Source organism: Miniopterus natalensis, chromosome 4 (assembly GCF_054644295.1).
Source record: "Miniopterus natalensis isolate mMinNat1 chromosome 4, mMinNat1.hap1, whole genome shotgun sequence".
Taxonomy (NCBI): domain Eukaryota; kingdom Metazoa; phylum Chordata; class Mammalia; order Chiroptera; family Miniopteridae; genus Miniopterus; species Miniopterus natalensis.
This window is the reverse complement of record NC_142084.1, coordinates 68,661,771-68,679,646: the sequence shown is the minus strand read 5'-3', so window position 1 is coordinate 68,679,646 and position 17,876 is coordinate 68,661,771. Positions and strand designations below refer to the sequence as shown.

The 17,876-nt window shown below is 54.7% G+C and overlaps 2 protein-coding genes across 2 annotated transcripts; both read right to left on the bottom strand.

Annotated features, from left to right (window-relative positions):
* Positions 1–20: 20 nt before the first annotated feature.
* PTGER1 (prostaglandin E receptor 1) lies at positions 21–1,826 on the bottom strand. Its single transcript, XM_087816027.1, has 2 exons — positions 865–1,826; positions 21–287 (listed from the first exon to the last, which is right to left on the bottom strand). Exons 1-2 carry the CDS (start codon positions 1,804–1,806, stop codon positions 21–23), a joined length of 1,209 nt encoding a protein of 402 aa, XP_087672153.1. The 5' UTR covers positions 1,807–1,826.
* A 3,150-nt stretch (positions 1,827–4,976) lies between these two features.
* GIPC1 (GIPC PDZ domain containing family member 1) lies at positions 4,977–14,009 on the bottom strand. The gene is made up of 9 exons (XM_016219686.2): positions 13,899–14,009; positions 12,057–12,111; positions 10,521–10,609; positions 8,286–8,606; positions 7,422–7,607; positions 7,171–7,351; positions 6,299–6,411; positions 5,879–5,960; positions 4,977–5,763 (listed from the first exon to the last, which is right to left on the bottom strand). The coding sequence occupies exons 4-9, from the start codon at positions 8,571–8,573 to the stop codon at positions 5,612–5,614; spliced, it is 1,002 nt and encodes a 333-aa protein (XP_016075172.1). The 5' UTR covers positions 8,574–8,606; positions 10,521–10,609; positions 12,057–12,111; positions 13,899–14,009; the 3' UTR covers positions 4,977–5,611.
* Positions 14,010–17,876: the final 3,867 nt, after the last annotated feature.

The window sequence follows — 17,876 nt, the reverse complement described above, 5'->3', positions numbered from 1 at the left end:
TGCTGGGCCTCCGGGTGTGCCTAGAAGTGGCTGAGGCCACTGTGCCGGGAGCTGCGCAGGGAGCTGGCCTCCCAGGCGCTCCGGGTTAGGCCCAGCCCCACGGGGCTGCCCTTGGCGCGGGCCCTTGGGGGCAGGAGGCGAAGCAGTTGGCGCAGCACGGCTTGGCGCAGCAGGATATACACCCACGGGTCCAGGATCTGGTTCCATGAGGCGAGGCGCACGGCCATAAACAGCGGCCGCTGCAGGGAGCTGGAGCCCCAGCCCCCGACGGCCAACACCACCAACACCTGCGGGAGAAGCCGGCGTGAGCGGTGGGGTGGGTGCAAGAGAAGGGGACCAGCGAAAGGTGGGGCTGGGATGGATGGGAGCATGACTGGAAGATAAGGGGGTTGTGAAGAGGGGCAGAGCATCACAGGGGTAAATGGGTGTCTCTGTGAAAAAGAGCTATGGAAAGATCGTGAAGAAGCGGGGCCCTAAAGGAAGCAAAGGCCTTAATTGGGTGGAGGCTCGAGCTAGAAAGGAGATAAGTCCTGGGTGTTCCAAAGGGCAGGGGACTGAAGTGGAGAAGTAAAACGGTGGTGGGGGGCGGTGGAAGAGGGCCAGAGAATGAAGTTTCAGGGCCTAGAGGTGTGGAGCTGGGGAGGACGCTTGTGTGGGTTGGGGTGAGCAACAAGACCCCAAGAAGGAGTAAGATAAGGACTCTGGAAGAGGGGTAGACGTCAGAGAGAGGGGGCAAAGGGCGGGCTTTCCTGACAGGTGGGGCTTGAAGGGGGCGGGACCCAAATATCCTCCGATGGAAAAGGTAGTAAGGGCGGAGGCGGGAGCAGGAAAAGGTTTGGCTGGAGGGGCCGGTGTGCCCCTCACCAGCAGCGGGCTCCAGCAGATGCACGACACCACCATGATGCCTACGAGCTGGCCCACCATCTCCACGTCATGGGCGCGGGCTCTACGCGCTGAGCCACGGCCCAGGACGCCGCGGGAGGCCGTGGAGGCCGAAGCGACCGAGGAGGCGGAGGCCGAGCGGAGGCCGCGCGCGCCCCAGCGCCGGCGGCTGTCGGGGCCTGGGGTCGGGGCTGGCGATCGCGAGCGGCGGCGCCAGCGGGCGCGCAGCAGGGCCAGGCCGCTGAGCGTGTTGCACACGAGCGCGGCGAGCAGCGCAGCCAGGCCGAGGCCGGCGAAAAGGCCAGCGAGCATTGCCTGGCCCCAGCCGCCCGCCGGGCCCAGGCCGATGAAGCACCACGTGCCGGGGTACTGCAGTTCGTAGCGGCCCACACGCACCAGCGGCAGCAGAGCCACAGACAAGGCCACGGCAGCCAGCGCAGCCAGCGCAAGGCGCGCGCGGGCCACCGAGACCCGCGCCGCGTGCAGCAGGGGCCGCGTGACCCCCACCCAGCGCTCTACGGCCATGCCACAGCCCAGCAGCAGTGGGCATAGGCCAAAGAAGACCATGCAGCCGCCCAGAAAGTGGCAGGCTCCTCCGGCCGGCGAGCGCCCGGCCGCGTACAGGCGCAGCACCAGCGCGCCCGGGATCACGTGGCCAGCCAGGTCAGTGGCCAGCAGGCTGGCGACGAACAGCAGGAAGGTGGCAGCCGAGCGGCGGCGCCGCAAGCGGCCCGAGGCCTGCGCTAGCAGCGCCAGTGCCAGCACATTGGACACCGCGCCCAGTGTCATGGAGAAGATGGGCAGCGCCGGCGATGCGCCCCCGAGGCCGTAGGGTGGCCCAGCAGACGCATTGGGGGCCCCAGGCGTCGTACACGTTGTCGCCTCGCCTGCCAGGCTCAGGTTGAGGGGCCGGTAGAGGTTCATGTCAGGTCCCGGGGGTGGGGCTGGGGGGGAAGAGGAAGGCAAGTTGAGGCTAGCCCAGGGCACAGCGCTCACTGTTGGGCTGAAGCCAGCTGATGGTCCCTTCTTGGAGCATTAGGGCCCACATGACCCCATGGCAACTCCAAAGTTTCCTGACTTCTCTTTGGCCTCTTACCATCCCAGCTCTTGCTCCGTCTCACTCTGCCCTCACTGCCTACTTCTCTGTTCACTGTGGCTCCCCTGGCTCCAGCCCTCCTGTCTGTTTTAGCCTCTGGGCCTCACAGACCCACCTCCCATTTACACCATAGCAAATTCCTGGTCCCTGGCCCCATCTGATACTCACTGATCCATTTCTGATCCCAGGGCTCCACATGACCCCACTACCCCATCTCTGACAGTCATGTCACCTTTATTCCAGTCTCGTCCTCGGTGCACACAGCTCCACCTCTGCCACTGTGGGCCCATCTTTCTCCATTGCACTGTCTCTGTCCCCATGGTCCCATTTCTGTCCCCGTGACCGCATCTCTGTCCCCCACAGCCCCATCCGTCCCCCACATTCCCATCTCTAAGCTCCATTGTCGTCTCTCTCTCCCTTAGGCCTTACCCCCTGACCACAGCTGCCTCACCCTGGATACCCCAGGGTTTCACTCCTGCCAGCTCCATGTCCCTGCCCCAGCGGCCTCCAGGCTGACCCAGGATCACCCATCCCTTAGTACCTGGTGGTGAGGGCTGAGAGGGCAGAACTGCCCCATGATTCAGAAGGGAAAGGAGAAGGGACAGATAAGTGACAGGAATAGATAGATAGATAGATAGATAGATAGATAGATAGATAGATATAGATAGAGCTGAGAGTCAAGGAACACAGGATGGATAGGCAAAGGGAACAATGGCCCCATCCTTCTGTGCCTTCCAGTCCCACCTGAGACCCTTGCACCCCAGCCTTCTTACCTGGTGGTGCCTGCGACACTGGGTCCCCATTGCCTGCTTCTCAGTCCCTGCTGCCCGCTGCACCGCCCGCTGCACTCCAGCTTTCCAGCAGGCCGCTCCCTCCCTCCCTTCCTACAGGGGCGGCTCCTCGGCTCCCTGCCTCCTCGGCTCCCTGCCTCCTCTTGCTGTCCACTCAGGCCTCCAGGGGCCGCTCCACCCAGGACCAGCCTGTGGGGGACCTGGGGTGGCAGAGACAACCCCCCCCCGTACTCCTGGCAATGGATAGGGGCCACTCTCCCCCTATGATGAACGGGGGCTCCCAGGGAGTTGTCCTGCCCCGCCCCCCGTGACCCCTTCCTCTTGGTAGGGTAGGAGCACCCCCCTTCCCTCCAGGCTTGGGCCTCTTGCCTGCCTCATTAATAAAGCGGATAAAATCTAAACACTGGAAAATGTGAGCGTCACCAGGGGCTGGCTGGGGCGGCTGCAGGGGGTGCCGCTGCATCCACAGGGATTGAGGTTGAGGGGCTAGCCCTTATGGGGGCAGCAGCACTTCTTTGCCCTACCAGAGCCTTCATGGATGTTGGGTGGGTGGTGGTGGTGGGCAATGCCTTAGGTGGACCAGTTTGGGTCAGGCCCAGCCAGGCCAGGAGATCCACCCACTATTTACACAGGGACTTAAAGCCCAGGCCAGTGCAGCAGAGAGTCATACCCCTGGAAGGGGGGGGGGGGGGAGGCCCAGTGACCAGGGTACTCTCCTAGATCCTGCTTCAGGATGTAGTGAGGGACACCTGGGATACACCTGTGGATACATGGCTGCAGCCTCACCTCCTGCGCCGAGAAGTAGGGACACACACACAGTCTCACACCTAAAGACACTATCATATCCCCTAACACCCTGAGACCAGCCAGCATCTCAGCCTGTCCCCAGCCAACCACATTCCTCAGAGCCTTGAGGTCAGCCATCATCATAACCCTGAATTCACTAAGACATTTGCACCCCCCAGCACCAGAGATATCCCCATAGTTACTGACTCTATCACTGGCCACTTTTTTCAGCATTTTCTGAAATGCTGCCTCCTGAGACCCTTACCGCTAATACAGCCCCCTAGCCATATCCATATCACCCAGAGATACCCCCTAATAGTCCAAGACAAGTTCCATGAGTACACTCCCCACCTGAGACACAAGGAGTGGCAACCCTGAGAACTTTCTGGTCACCCCCTACCCTAGAAACAGGAATATCCAGACACACACATGCTCACAGTTTTAGTCACACAGCCACATTCCATGTAGACACTGCCAGTTATACCCAGACACCCTCAATATGGTCACAAGTCAACGTTCTGATACACCCAGTGCTACTTTCCACACTGGGACACACCATACCCTTTCAGTAGAAGGCTCCTACTGGCACAGACACATGAAACACCCACAGGTGCCCAGGAATGCATGGAGTAACCCCGAGAGACACTACGCCCAGCCCAGCTGAGCCCCCACACCCCCACCCAGGGGGCCAGTTGCCCACCCAGTGGAAACAGAGTGGACTGGGCTCGTTTCCCCTCTTGGCTCACCCCCTAAACATTCGTGCAGGGACCTCCAGCCTAGCTGGCTCCCCTCCCTTCAATCCTGGCTCTTCCCTCCTGGTCTGGCCGGGGTCCCCCCCTTCCTTGATCCCCTTTCAATCCTCAAGGATGAAGTGGGCTGTCAAAACAAGCAGGCCGGGTTTATGTCCAGTGCACAGCACAGCCTGCCATGGACACCCACAGACCCTGCACGTCCAGTCACGTGGTGTGTGGGAGCACCATGACTGTTCCCCCAGCTTCAGGGGTGGGCTCCTCCCCATAGCACTTGCCCCAGCAGGCCCAAGGCTCCGTTTGAACCCCCTACCGCCCATCTTCCTTTTTCCAAGCCAGGCCTCCACACCTCCTGGCCCTGGTGCTCCCCACTGCCCTGGGCTGTAGCCAGCAGCCTGGTGCCCACTGTGCACATCAGGCTGGGGTGGCAGGAGGCATTGTTCAAAAGGGAGCAGGACCTGAACCCTCAGTAGGCCAAAAAGCTCAGGCCTTGCCTGGAAGCCTGGTGGCCCACAGCCAGGAGCCTCATCAGGCGGAACGGGTGGGAGGGGGTGGGCAGCCAGGGCCAGCTCCTAATTCCATTTGGAGCCCGAAGAGGATGGATTTCAGCTGCTACATTTTTCCCAGCCTGGGCCCACCCCACACTCCCACCCCAAGGCCACCAGACAGGTCTAACAGCAGAGTCTTTATGTTCAACAGTAAGTTCAGATACAAAAGCCCACCGCCATTGTTCCTCATGCCGTCCATCTGGGGCTGGGCCAAGGGAGACACACGAGTGGGGTGGGGAGATGGGGGGTTCACAGCAGACTCGAGTTTCAAATGTGGAGGTAGGGAGCTCCTCTGGAGGGATGGTGGAAAGGGGGATTATTGCATTTGTTGAGGGGGGATGCCCCCCACTTTTGGATTCCCTGTGTCAGGAAACCAGGGAAGTCAGGACCCCCCAACAGAACCCGAGGCCCCAGGGAGACAGAGGGACCAGTTTGGCAGCTGTTGTGGAAAGTGCTGCGGGCGGGGTCTGGCTGCCCAATCTGGCTGGTCCCTCACAGAGCCTGACCTGGCTGAGGTAGGTGGGGAACAGGGTGGGAATGGGGGGGTTAGCTGGGGACCCCAGCCAGGTTGGAAACTAGGGAGGAGGTGGTACCGATTGGAGTGGGGCAGGGGCTCGGCTCCACCTCCGCGCCACATCATCCTGAGACTGCTGGGCCAGGGCCAGGCTAAGCCGGATGCTGGAGCCTGGGCTGTGGTGTCCCCCCTCCAGGGGCTCCCACCAGCCCAGGCTCAGGTCATTGCAAGGTCCAGTGGGAGGTCTAGTATCGGCCAACCTTGGCGTCCCCAATGGCACCCCAGACGTCAAAGACAAACTCATCAGGGAAGGCAAAGTCACCAAGCCGCTCATCCAGGGCCTCGGCCAGCTCATCTGGGTTCCTCTTGTCCTTCCCAAGCTCTACCATGGTGGCTGCTGTGGGGTGGGAGGAGCAGAGTGGAGGTACAGACAGCAGAGGTGCTCAGGGCAGACTCAGTCCACAGGATCTGGAAGCCTCCCACCCCTACAGATTCAAGTGCCAACCACTTACCCAACTCTGTGTCCCTGATGCCCATGTAACTCTCCAGCAGGTCATCTACTTTTTCAATTGCTTTCTCCTCAAAGGCAGAGGGCTGGAGGTGGGGTGGGAGGAGGGAAAATGGCATCATAATAATGTAAATATAACTCTAATTGTATTTACTAAGTGTCACGTCTCTTTTTTGCCACTTTATTAACTATGTATATTAACCCACAGTTCATTCTCAAGACAACCCCGACATTATTAGTATTATTACCCCCCATTTTACAGACACGGAAACTAATAAGGCCCACTTACCCAAGAAAGGTCCTAGAGCTGGGAGGAGGCAGAGGTGGGTTTGAATCCAGTGCCTGGAGCCCCTCAGCTAAAAGGTGATACTGCTACCTATGACTGTGCAGGGAAGGGGGCCTGGGGTCCAGCTGGAACACTCACCAGATCCTCTACTGTAGCAGGGCCTCGGGATCGGAGCCGGAGAGTCCCTCGGCCAGTGCCCAGCTGGGGGCCGGACCCAGGCCGGCCACCCCCTGAACGCATGCTGATCATGTCTGTGGGAGGCAGGGGAGGTGTGAGAGTGGAGGAAGCCCAATTCCAGCATGTTCTGGACAGAAACCCAGACATCCTGGTCTTAGACACCCCCCTCTACCTTCTCCAAGCTCCTGCAGGCTCCAGGGGCAGCTGGGGGCTGAGGTTGATCCCAGGAGGGCAGGATTCCTGACTCAGGCTTGGCATGGATAGGAGAGGGGCAGCCAGGGGCTGGGAATGGGAAAGGCTGAAGGGGACACTAAAGGAAGCCACATCTACTATTAGGGCTTGAGGGTCAGGAAGGGGGTGGGGCCTTGATCTCTAGCTGTTCTCCCCAGGGCCATGGGGATACAGCTGCTGGGCCTCGGACCAGCCCTAGCTGCCTGGGGAAGTGTTTCAGAGTCCCCCACCCCCACCCTAGGGGCCTGGAGCCCATTCCTGAGAGTTAGTGAAGCCAGACTGAAAAGTAGAGGGGGTTGGCACAGGGCAGCCAAGCCTGGCTTATCTGGGCTTGGGGGGGGGGGTAACTGGCCAGGGTTGGGGGCACTTGGCTGGGCTAATGGCTCCTGGAAGCTGGGTGTGGGGGCAACTTCCTCGTCGTCCCCACCTTCCTCCCAGGCTAGGCTGAGAGCCAGCATCCCCTCCCCAGGGCAGGGCGGGCTGTCACGCTTTCCTTTTCGGCCTGCTGGGCTTGGGGCGCCACCTTCTGGTGGCTCGTGGCACTGCAACCCGGGCCCAAGTGAACAGGGAGTATATTGGTGGTCCGGGCGGCAGCCCCTCACCAAAGGCCTTGCGGGGCTCCGTGAGCTTCAGTGTAAAGGTGCGTCCTCGGGGCAGCTCCTTGAGCAGCCGGGCCACCTCGTAGTGCCGACAGCCCAGCAGGCTCTGCCCGTTGATGGCCTCGATCATGTCGCCCACGCTAATGAGCTGGATGTGGTCGATGACGCTGCCCTCCTTGATGCGCTGAGGAGAGAGGGGTGTCAGCCCTGTGGCTCCGCCCCTGGGACCTATGGCCCGCCCTAACCTCAGGCACCTTGATGAAGGCGTAGCCAGCCCCGTTGTCCGTGATAGTGAGCCCCAGCGCCTCTTCCGACTTGAACACCTCCACCTCCTTACGCTGCCCCTTGACATGGGCAAAGATGAAGTCCTCCAGCCCAATCTGGCCTCCCAGGAGCTTATCCATGTCCACTTTGTGGGTGTTGAGGGTGCAGAACATCACCTGCAGAGGTAGGAGACACTCGACTCTCACCTTCCCTCCCTCATCCTTTGCAACCCCAACCTGAAGAAGGGAGGAGAGTCTGGAAAGGCCTGGGGGTTCCCACCCCAGTGCCTGACCGCCCCCCTCCCCAAGCCAGGGCAGGGCCCCTACTGGGATGTCAAGCTCGTCTAGGGTTGGAATTTCTGTCTTCGCAAAACCTCCCTGTTGATTCCAGGGCACAGAGCCTGGCCCACTGTGGGTGCTTAGTAAGTGCTTGTGGAAGGAATGAAGAGCATAGACACCCACCCAACCTACTAAGATCCCTGTAGCTATTTCTTGCTCAATACCTCCTGTCCTCTCTTTCCTTGAGCCCAAAGTCCTTGGGGTCAGGCCTCCCTATGCATCATGGAGAAGTATATCTTGCACCAGATCCCCACAATCCACTGGGGTAGAAGCCTCTCAATGTGTCATGGGAATGGAGCATTCAGTCCTGGACATCAGTTCCCATAATCCACTGAGGCACAGGTTTCCCAATACTTGATGGAAACTCAGCATCCAACCCTGACCTCCAATCCCCATAATTCAGTGTGGTGCACCTTAGCATCTGCAGCTTGGGCACCTGAGCCACAGTTCAGGACCAGAATGCATGTCCAGGCCTCTAGCCCACCATGGGGACTCCTGGGGCTCCCTGGTGTGTACCTCGGCAGCTGGCAGCCGGAAGGCCTCGGCGATCTTGCCATACAGTTCCTTGACGTTGGTAAAACCCTCGATGCGACCAGTGGGACTGCCATGGGCCAGCTGGGTGTGGAACACAAGGCGGGGCCGCAAGGCCGGGGGAGGGGGAGGCAAGCCCATTTGGGGGCCTCCTGCCCCACCTCCACCCAGGGGTCCTGGCTCCTCCACGCCCAGCCCACCACGGCCTGGCTCAGCTTCTTCATTTTCCACCAGAGGTGGCGCCTTTTTCCGCCGCCCCAGTCCCAGTGGCATGAGCAGCGGGAAGCGGGGGCACGCCCAAAAGATCTGCAGGGTGGCAAAGTAGGTTTAGGGCTTGGGTAGTGGCCCCAGGCCCACTCCCCCCCCCCATTAGCACCCTAATGGCCCAATGACATAGTCAGAGAATAGATGGCCTCAGTTCCAATCCCCATTCTAGCACTTTTACACTCATACATAATATTAGCAGCTAATATCTATTACAACCCATGCTAACTGCTCCATGACCTTATTTAATTGTTACACCACATCATGTTGTAGGGCTCATATTATGTGATAATTACACCCATTTAAAGGATGAGAAAATGGAGTAGTTAAATTTCTCTTTATTTTTCTATAAGTTGCAGTCATTAGTGCTGTGCAAAAAATTTCCAATTCTCCCTTCAAAGCACATAGGCAGATGGCACTTACAGACCTCCTTATGACTGGGCAGACATGTCACTAGTCCTGGCCAATGAGTTGTGAGAGAAAGTAACACATGACATTTCTGGCTGAAGCATTTAATTACTAGAGGGAGAGCCTTCAGGGGTCTGTTTCTCCCTGGCAGGGTGACCAGCCACAATTGATATGGTGGTGGCTCCATCAGGCCAGGCCCTAAGTAACTATAGTGAATGGAAGTTCCTGACAAGCTGCAATAGACGTGGAATAAAAATTAAACCTTTGTTGAGTTTGGCCACTAAGATTTTTGTTTGGCCACTAAGTTGTTTGTTACTGCAGCACAACCTGTCCTGATTGATACACTAGTTTTCTTTCCTCTCTTCCCCAATCCTCTGTTTCTTTCTCTCTTTCTTACTCCCTCCCTCCCTTCCAACAAACATTTTTTTTGGTATTTAAAATATTCCATTCACCATTTTAGATACTGCCTTCAATAAGGAAGGTCCCTGGCTGGGGCCACCATGTGCAGTTACACAGTTTGTTCACTGTGCAAAAGCACCAGACCCTGGTGTGATGTGTATGCTGGGAGGAAGGGCTGCTTTTTCCTAATTCACTCCTACGTGCTATATTGGCTAGATAGGGCCCTGTCATACTGTCCAGAAGCATGCAATTCAGAGGAGGAGGTATAAATATCTAATGTAACTTCTAATAGTCCCATGAAGACAATAAAACAAGAAAAGTTCCATAGACAAGGTCAGGGAGGGCCTCTCTGAGCAGGTGAAGCTGAACCTGAGACTTGACTGATAGGAAGAAGCAACCACATGAGGATGTGAGGCAAGAACGTTCCAGGCAGAGGGAACGGCCAGTATAAAGTCCCTGAGGTGCTTGGCATGTTTGAGAAGCGAGGAGCCCATGTAGCTGGAAGAGTGAGTAAGGGGGACAGCAGGAGGAGATTGTGGGGAGGTGACAGGCAGATATAGCAGGGCCTTGTGCGCTGCAGGGAGGACCTGGGCTTTTGCTCTGCATGAGGTGGCAGCCATGGAGGGTTCTGAGCAGATTCACAGACACAGGTCACAGATCGGCCAGAGACCAGAGTAGATGAAGTGGAGTAAGCACTGGGAGGGTGTGAAGAGGGAAGGTGAAAGAGGCGACATTAGGGAATTTTGCAGGGCCTTATAGACTGGGAGAGTTCAGATTTTATTTTTCAGTGACATGTCCAAAGTCATAGAAACCGGCTACATCCTCATGTCTGACTCACAAGCCCAATTAATAGCCTGTCCCCTAAGTGACTCAATCTTCCTAGGCCTCAGATGCTTGGCCTGCAGATGGGGACATTTTATCCCTGGCCAGGTTGCGATGAGGGTCAAATTATACCAATTTATATTTTTCTGTGTAAAAGACTTCATGTTCCCTCCCTTTAGATTGCCTATTCCACGAGCTGTGCTAGATTCAGTCGAGCCCAGTGGGCAGCACCTGTCCTCATTCATTCATCCGTTTATTCATTCATCCATCCATCTATTCTCCAACACCTCCTCTAGTATCACCTGGTCCAGACCCATCACCACTCACCTAGAGTAATGCAGTTGCCTCCTCCGGGTCTTCCAGCTTCTACCCTTGCCCCCCCACAGTGTCTTGTCAACACAGCAGCCAGAGTGATCCTGTAAAACATATGCCATATCACATCTATCCTGTGCTGTGAACCCTTCCAGGGCTCCTAACTCACTCAGAGTAAAAGCCAATGTCCTCCCCTCAGCCCACAGGTCCCCAAAGATCTGCTCCCCCTCCCGTGACCTCCCTGCCCTCATCTCCTCCCACTCTCCACCTCGTTCACTTCCTCCAGTCACATAGGCCTCATCCCAACACATCAGGCATAGTCCAGCCTCAGGGCCTCGCACTGACTGTGCTCCCTGGTATCCATACAACTCACTCTCACGTCTTTCAAGTGGAAAATATATTTCATTCATTTATCTTGTTCATTGTCTGTTTTCTGAAAGGGCAGGGAATTCTGTCTGTCTTATTAATCTCTACACTCTCAGTGCAGAGAACAGTGCCTGGCACATAATAGGTGCTCAATAAATATTTGTTGAATGATTTATCCTAATATTCACCAGCCCACCAGACCCAATGCCTGGCTCTGGGGAGACAAAGGGGCACAGGGTGTAATCTCTGCCCTCAAGAGGGTCTTGTCTCCCCAGCAAAAACACAAGCCTCACCTCTGTGGTCCCCTATCCCTTGCTTCTCAGCATAGAGCTGGGCACAGGGCAGGTGCTTCATCTATCCATGGAGACAGTTATTGTCTCTCTACCTTTTTGTGAGAGACAATGATGCTGAATACCTTTTAATACATTCATCAACCATTTAGATTTTCCCTTTTGTGACTTGTCTGTTTAAGTCTTTTCCCATTTAAAAATAATTACACAACTTGTCTCATTGATTTGTGGGAACTCTATATATTCTGGATAGTAACACTATATATTCTGAAGACTAGTCTTTTATTGGTTACTTTCATTGATAGTACCCATCATTGGATCTAGCACACATTAGGCACTAACTGAATATTTGACAAAAAATAAATTCTGAATGAATAAACCAGTACTGCCTCCCCAAGTTATTCCATTACACTCAATGATTTAAAAAAACAACAAAACCCTCATCATCACCTCCCCTGATTCCCCTCCCCCACCCTACAGTGGAAGGTAGAATGCTAAGAATTTGAGTCTGAAATCTGGCTTCCCCACTTAGTAACTGTGTGACCTTGGGCAAGTGTCTCAAGCTCTCTGAGTTCTAAGGAAATCATACATGTGCCTGGAACAGTTCCTGGCACACAATATAAGGGTTCTATAAAGATTGGTGATTATTACTGTTTCCATCTATAAACAGAAGATTCAAATGTCCTCTTTTCCTCAGGACCCCACATTCTATTCACCAATTCCTAAGCTCCTTATTCTCTCTGCTCACACTCAGTGCCCTGGTTCAGGCTGGTAGCCATGTCCTCACCTGCAAGGGGGAATCACAGTGGTGAAGAAAGTGGGTCATTAATGAATTTGCCTCCCAGGCCAGAAGAGGCAGGGTGGTCTGGGTTCAAATCCTACCCTTACCACTTACCAACTGTGTGGCCGTAGGCAACTCACTTCACTTGCCAGGGCCTCAGTTTCCTCATCTGAAAAATGAACAGAATTCCAGTCTCTCAGAGTGCTTGTGGGGATTCAAAGAGATTATGCATGTAACCTGCTTAGCACTTTGCCTAACATTCAATTTAAGGAAGCTGTTATTGTTATTGTCATTATTATATTGCCTCCTCCCCATCCTGCCCAGGAACATCCCAGTCCTCTCTGCCTGCCAAGGCCTACTCCAGGCCACCTCCTCCTAGCAGCCTCCCCAGCTTGCCCCACCATCTTAGAATCACCCCTAGGGTCCAGACGGCTCAGGCCCATGAACTTAATTACATGTTGCCCTGGCAGAACTCTTGTCTTCCAGTCTTAGGCTGTTATTTAACTCCGTGTCTCTATTTTAAAATGTAAACCAGATCATGTTACTCTCCTGCCTCAAATCTTACAACAGTTTCCCACCTCACAGAGAAAAAGCTCCAAACTCCTTAATATGACCCTTGACTCGCAGAATTGCCACTGTGACTGCATCTCCTGCTCCAGCCACTGTATTCCAAGCTTGGTCCAGCCTCAGAGCCTTTGCCCTGGCTGTGCCCTCTGCCTGATCTTTGCAGGGCTGGTTCCTTTTTTGTCATTCAGGCTTCAGCTCCAAAGTCACCTCCTCTGAGAACCCCCCTTGCCCAGAGTCTCTAGCATGCCAGCCCCTCATATTTTATTCATAGCACATCATCTGTAGGTATCTTCTTTATTTACCTGTTAGCTTGTTTGTTGCCTGTTTCCCCTACTAGAATGACAGCTCCCCAAGAGCAAAGATTTTTGTCTTGTTTACTGTTGAATCCTCTGTACCAAGAACAGTACCTGGCACAGAGTAGGTGCTCAATATTTGTACAATAAATGAAAGTATCTTATATCTTCATTCTGAGTGCTCTCTGAGCCCCTAAATCCTCAGAACAAGTCTGCCGTGGAGAACTGCCACCCTGTCCCCTTGTTCTTAGGCTCCCCTCAAACCTGAACATAGGGCCTGAGAAGAGTTTCAGCCCTGGCACAGATTGGGTTAGCTGGAATTCCAGCATCCGCACCCTCTCTTCCCTGTGAAAGGCCTGAAACTTAGCAACCCCACAGCCACACAGAATCATAATGGGGGGCAGGAAGCGGGGGAAGGGGGTTCCTAGGAGCTCACACAAGCTAGTGGCGGGTACCACACCCAGGTTCCCCTGTCCAGCAGGATATTGCTTTGGAGAGGAGGGCGGGAGGCCTCTGATTCAGTCTTGAAAAACCAGCTCCTGGGTGTTTCCGGGGAGAATGCTTACTGCCCTGGCATGGGCCCAGGCTTCCCAGGGGGACCCAGCAGGCATGGGACCCCAGCATCCTGGCCCCCTGCCTATCTTCCCTGAAGATGTCACTCTATTCTCAGGACCCAGGTACTCCAGCCTTGTCTTCCAACTCAGGGAAGAAGGGGCATGGGTGCAGCTTATTGCTTAAGGAGACTGGTGTCTGGTGACCTCTAGGGGGGAGGTGGGAGTGTGAGAAAAGCAAAGAACAGCAGGTGTGGCCCAGATAGTATGTATAGTGTTTGTGTGTGGGGGGGTGGGGGGGACAGCAGCAGGTGGAGGAGCTGCTCAGGAACATCTGAGCCATGGGGCCACTGGACATGTAGTATAGTTGTTGAGACTCCAGTTCTGGCCTCTGAGGTATGGGTTTGAGTCCCAGATCTGCCACTTACTAGCTGTGTGACCTTGGGCAAGTCATTCCACCTCTCTGGGTCTGCTGCTTCACTACTAAAAGAAGTAAGAGGGCCTTCTATGAAGTGTTTAAATTCAATGATCTGCACGGTAAATACCTGACACGGAAGTGTTCAATCAACGCTAGGGTGATTTTTTTCATTATTATTATCGGGACCTCAGTACTTCTCAAGCCCCCCTGGGCCCTGGAGGACTGAGCCGCCGCCAGCTCCGGGAGGTGCCTGGGTAGAGCTCAGAAATACCGATCCCGCGTCCGTTCGTGCCTGGGCGGGGGCTGTGTAGAGGGGTGCAGGGGTGTGGCTGGAGACCTCATCCCAGCGGCCGGAGGCGTTGGCCCCTGCCCCAAGAGGGAAGGGAGGCTCCCGGCTGGGAAGGGGCCTCAGGCATCCCCCTGCCTGCCCAGCCGACCCGGGCCGCGCCCATGAGGCCGCCCCCACCCCATACAATCAGCCCGATTCCTGCAGGATCACGATAGGGTCCCCGGAGCTGCAGCGCCTTGACCCACCAGAGGGGATCACTCACCTGCGCCGCCGCCTCCCTGCGCGCGCCCAGCTCTGCCCACTGCAAACTCGGGCCGGGGCCTCTCCCGCAACCTCGAACAGGGGGCGGGGCCAGTTGCCGCTCTCGACCAATCAGGAGTGGCCTCCAGGAGCCCGCGGCCAATCCATGCCGCGCCTCAACGAGTCTGGTAGATCTTACGGAAACATTCCAGAGGGATCCCTCCGCCTCGTCCGGCTCTTCCCGACTCCCCCGCGCTGCAGCGCAGTGGACCTTCCCGCCCCGCCTAAGCCGCGGCGGGCTATACCACCGCAGGACCGCGGAGGGGGGAGCTGAGGCTGGGTCCCGGTGAATCGAGGGGAAGGAAAGAGACGAGCGACCAATGGGAAGCTGGGGGCCCTGGGCCATGCGCTGCGGGCTGAGTGTCCGTCTTTCTGGCGGGTACTGAGTGGTAACCGGAAGGGGACTGGCGGTGGGAGCCAGGTGACCGAGGTTGAATTTTGGGGAGAGAAGGGAAACTCAACGTCCGGAAACGCGGACCCGTTAGGAGGCCTGGGAAGGGGCCCGAGGGCAGCCCCCAATTCAGTTCTCCGCCTAGCCTGCCCTTGCCCCAGCCCGGCCATCCTCGGAGCGGATAAAAAGATGCATTCATTCCAGGCTGGCGGGCGGAGGATTGAGATGAATAGGGAGGGTCCTGAGTGTCTCTGCTTCCTGCGGTGTACAATGGACAAGGGCATTCATTCATTCACTCATACACTCATCAAATATTTAATGTGCCCCTGCTCGGTGCCAGGCTCTGTCCTATCTCTACGGACACACACACGAGTAAGCTGAATATGCTCCTAGTAGAGGGAACAGCGTGTACAATGACCTGGAGGCCAGACAGAGAGATAAAGCCCATTAGGATAGTGCAATATCGTAGGAGATAGCAAAGCAGTGTGAAAGGATGCAATGGAATGGAAGACAGGGCGAGATGGCCTGTTCACTTGTTGATTAGACCAGCAAACATTTATAGACCACATACTAGGTGCTGGCGTACAAATGGTACCCAGGCAACCCAAGCCCCTGCCCTCAGAGACTGACCTTTCAATGATTCAGTTTCCTCCATCTGATTGTGAACAACCTGCCACCCCACGCGGTACAGAGCACACATGTGTGTATGAAAGGACCAGGTAATCTCACCATCTCCAGGTTTGGCCTGTAACCAGGGTTGCTCAGGTGGGAGATCAGAGAAACAAAGACACAAACGCACCTAGCAAAGGCCAGGACGCTCAGTTCCCAGGACAGGTAAGCTATTTCCTTGTTCTACTTCAAAGCCGGCCACTAACGCAGCTGGGGCTAGACCAGGAGCTCACTGTGTGTTCTTGGAAACTGTAGTTCCTTGGAGGCCTCTAATTGCTACAACCATGCTCAAGCCTCATTAAATGACTGGGTCTTTGCAGTCCCCAGAGTGAGCTGCTGTGCATCCCAGGACCCAGCAGAGGAGCAAAGTGAAAGGTGAGAGTGGGCCCTGGGCTTAGCTGCTGAGGGCTGCCGGCGGGCCCCACCCAGCTGGCAAGCACCGAGATTGCCATGGCAACAGGTTCAGCTATTGTCCTCTTCTTCCTGTTCTGCTGACCTCTGCCACTCCCACTGAGCAACTGGTTGTCTTGGCTGGCCCAGTGCCTTCTGTGGGACTGTGCCCACTGCCCTGGTTGCACCTGGCATCTGAGTTGCCCCCTACACACCTGGACAGGGCAGGATGTAGGGCCAAAGGAACAGTTTTGCCCTGAGCCAGAGTCCACCTGAATCCATCTGTTGACTAATGAGGAAGTGTCCAGAGAAGGGTAAGGGAGTTGACCAAGGGCACAAAGCAGTGCCTGGCACCTCCTACCCTCTTAGAGCTCAAGAGGCATGCCTGAAACCTGAGGCTGGGAGACCCAGCTGGTGAGGAGCTCAGATTTGAATGTTACTTAAGTCACTTTGGGAAAAAAAAAAAATTCTGGATTGCCAACTATTGCATGCAGAAGGAAAGGTTGAATTAGAAAAATCACCATTTCGCAGCCAGTAGATGAATAAATGATTCAGTAAGCATAACCCATAGACACAGACATTGGTATGGGGAAGGCTTGGGGGTAGGGTGGGTATGGGGTGGAGGGGATCAATGGGGGTAAAAAGGGGGCATCTGTAATATTTTCAACAATAAAGATTAAAACAATAAAATATAAAATAAATGATTCAGGCAAGGCTCAAAGATGAGAAAGTGGATATTCAGTTTCAAAGGACCAGCCCACAGATTACTTGTTAATTATAATGGGGAAAAGGTACCAGTGGGGAAACCTAGGAGTCACCACCTTAACCAAGTGATCAAAGTTAACGTCACCAGTGATGGGACAGGCAATGCTCATGTGCCCCCTGCTGTAATGTCCTGTGAAGGACACAACATTACCTGCAAAATACTTTGTCCTGCCTAAAAATATGTATATAGTATTTTATATGCAGCATCATAATATGTATTCTAGAATAAAATGAATACCTATAAGCACATACTGCTTTTAATATCTGTAATATCTTTTTAAAAAATATGTTTTTATTGATTTTAGAGAGAGGAAGGGAGAGGGAGATAGAGAAACAGTATTAATACATATACATAGAGAGAGAGAGAGAGAGAAAGCAAATGTGGCAAAATAGTAACAACTGCTACTAAATCCAGAAGAGCGGTACTTCTATATGGGTATTCATTTTATTCTTGTAAGTTTTCTATAGCTTTGAAATTTTCAAAATAAACATTGTGGGAAAATACCCCCATTTGTCTCCCATCCCCAGAGGCAAACTTCCAATGCATTTAATGTGCATCTTTTAACCCTGGCCTGCGTGGCTCATCCTGTGCACCAAAGGGTCACGGGTTTGATGTTGGGTCAAGGACACTCATGCTTGATGCTCCATGAGATGCATCCTTAATATCTTTTTTTTTTTTTTTTAATTTGCTTTTATTGATTTTAGAAAGAGAGGAAGGGAAAGGGAAATAGAGAAACATCAACCAGCTGCCTTTTGCACACCCCCTGTTGGGGATCTAGTGGGCAACCCTGGGCATGTGTCCTGACTGTGAATCTAACCAGTGACTTCTTAGTGCACCGGACAATGCTCAACCAAGTGAGCCACACCGGCTGGGCATGCATCCCTCATATCTTACTCATTTATCCCCCAAGGATGGTAACCAGGCAGCCTCCAGCTCCCCATACCACAAAGGGGTATGGACAGCCATGGACATACCCCTTTAGGGGCCTGGAAAAATCTCCCTAGGAGAGAGACCTGGATGCAGAGATGCTGGGTCACAGGGCACACTCAATTGCTATGTGGCCCCTCAGACTAGCTGCCCCCATCACAGCCACTGGCAGTACAGGAGTGTCCCAGGTCCCCACATTTCCGCCAGCTGCTGGTATTTCCCAGCTTACTAATTTTTGCCACTCTGACTCACTGTAAAGTGATATCTCATTTGCTTTACTTTATATTTCTCTAATTTTGAGCATGTCCTCATTTGCTTGATGGCCTTCTGGTTCTCCTCTTCTGTAAATTATCTGTTCATAACTTTTGCCCTG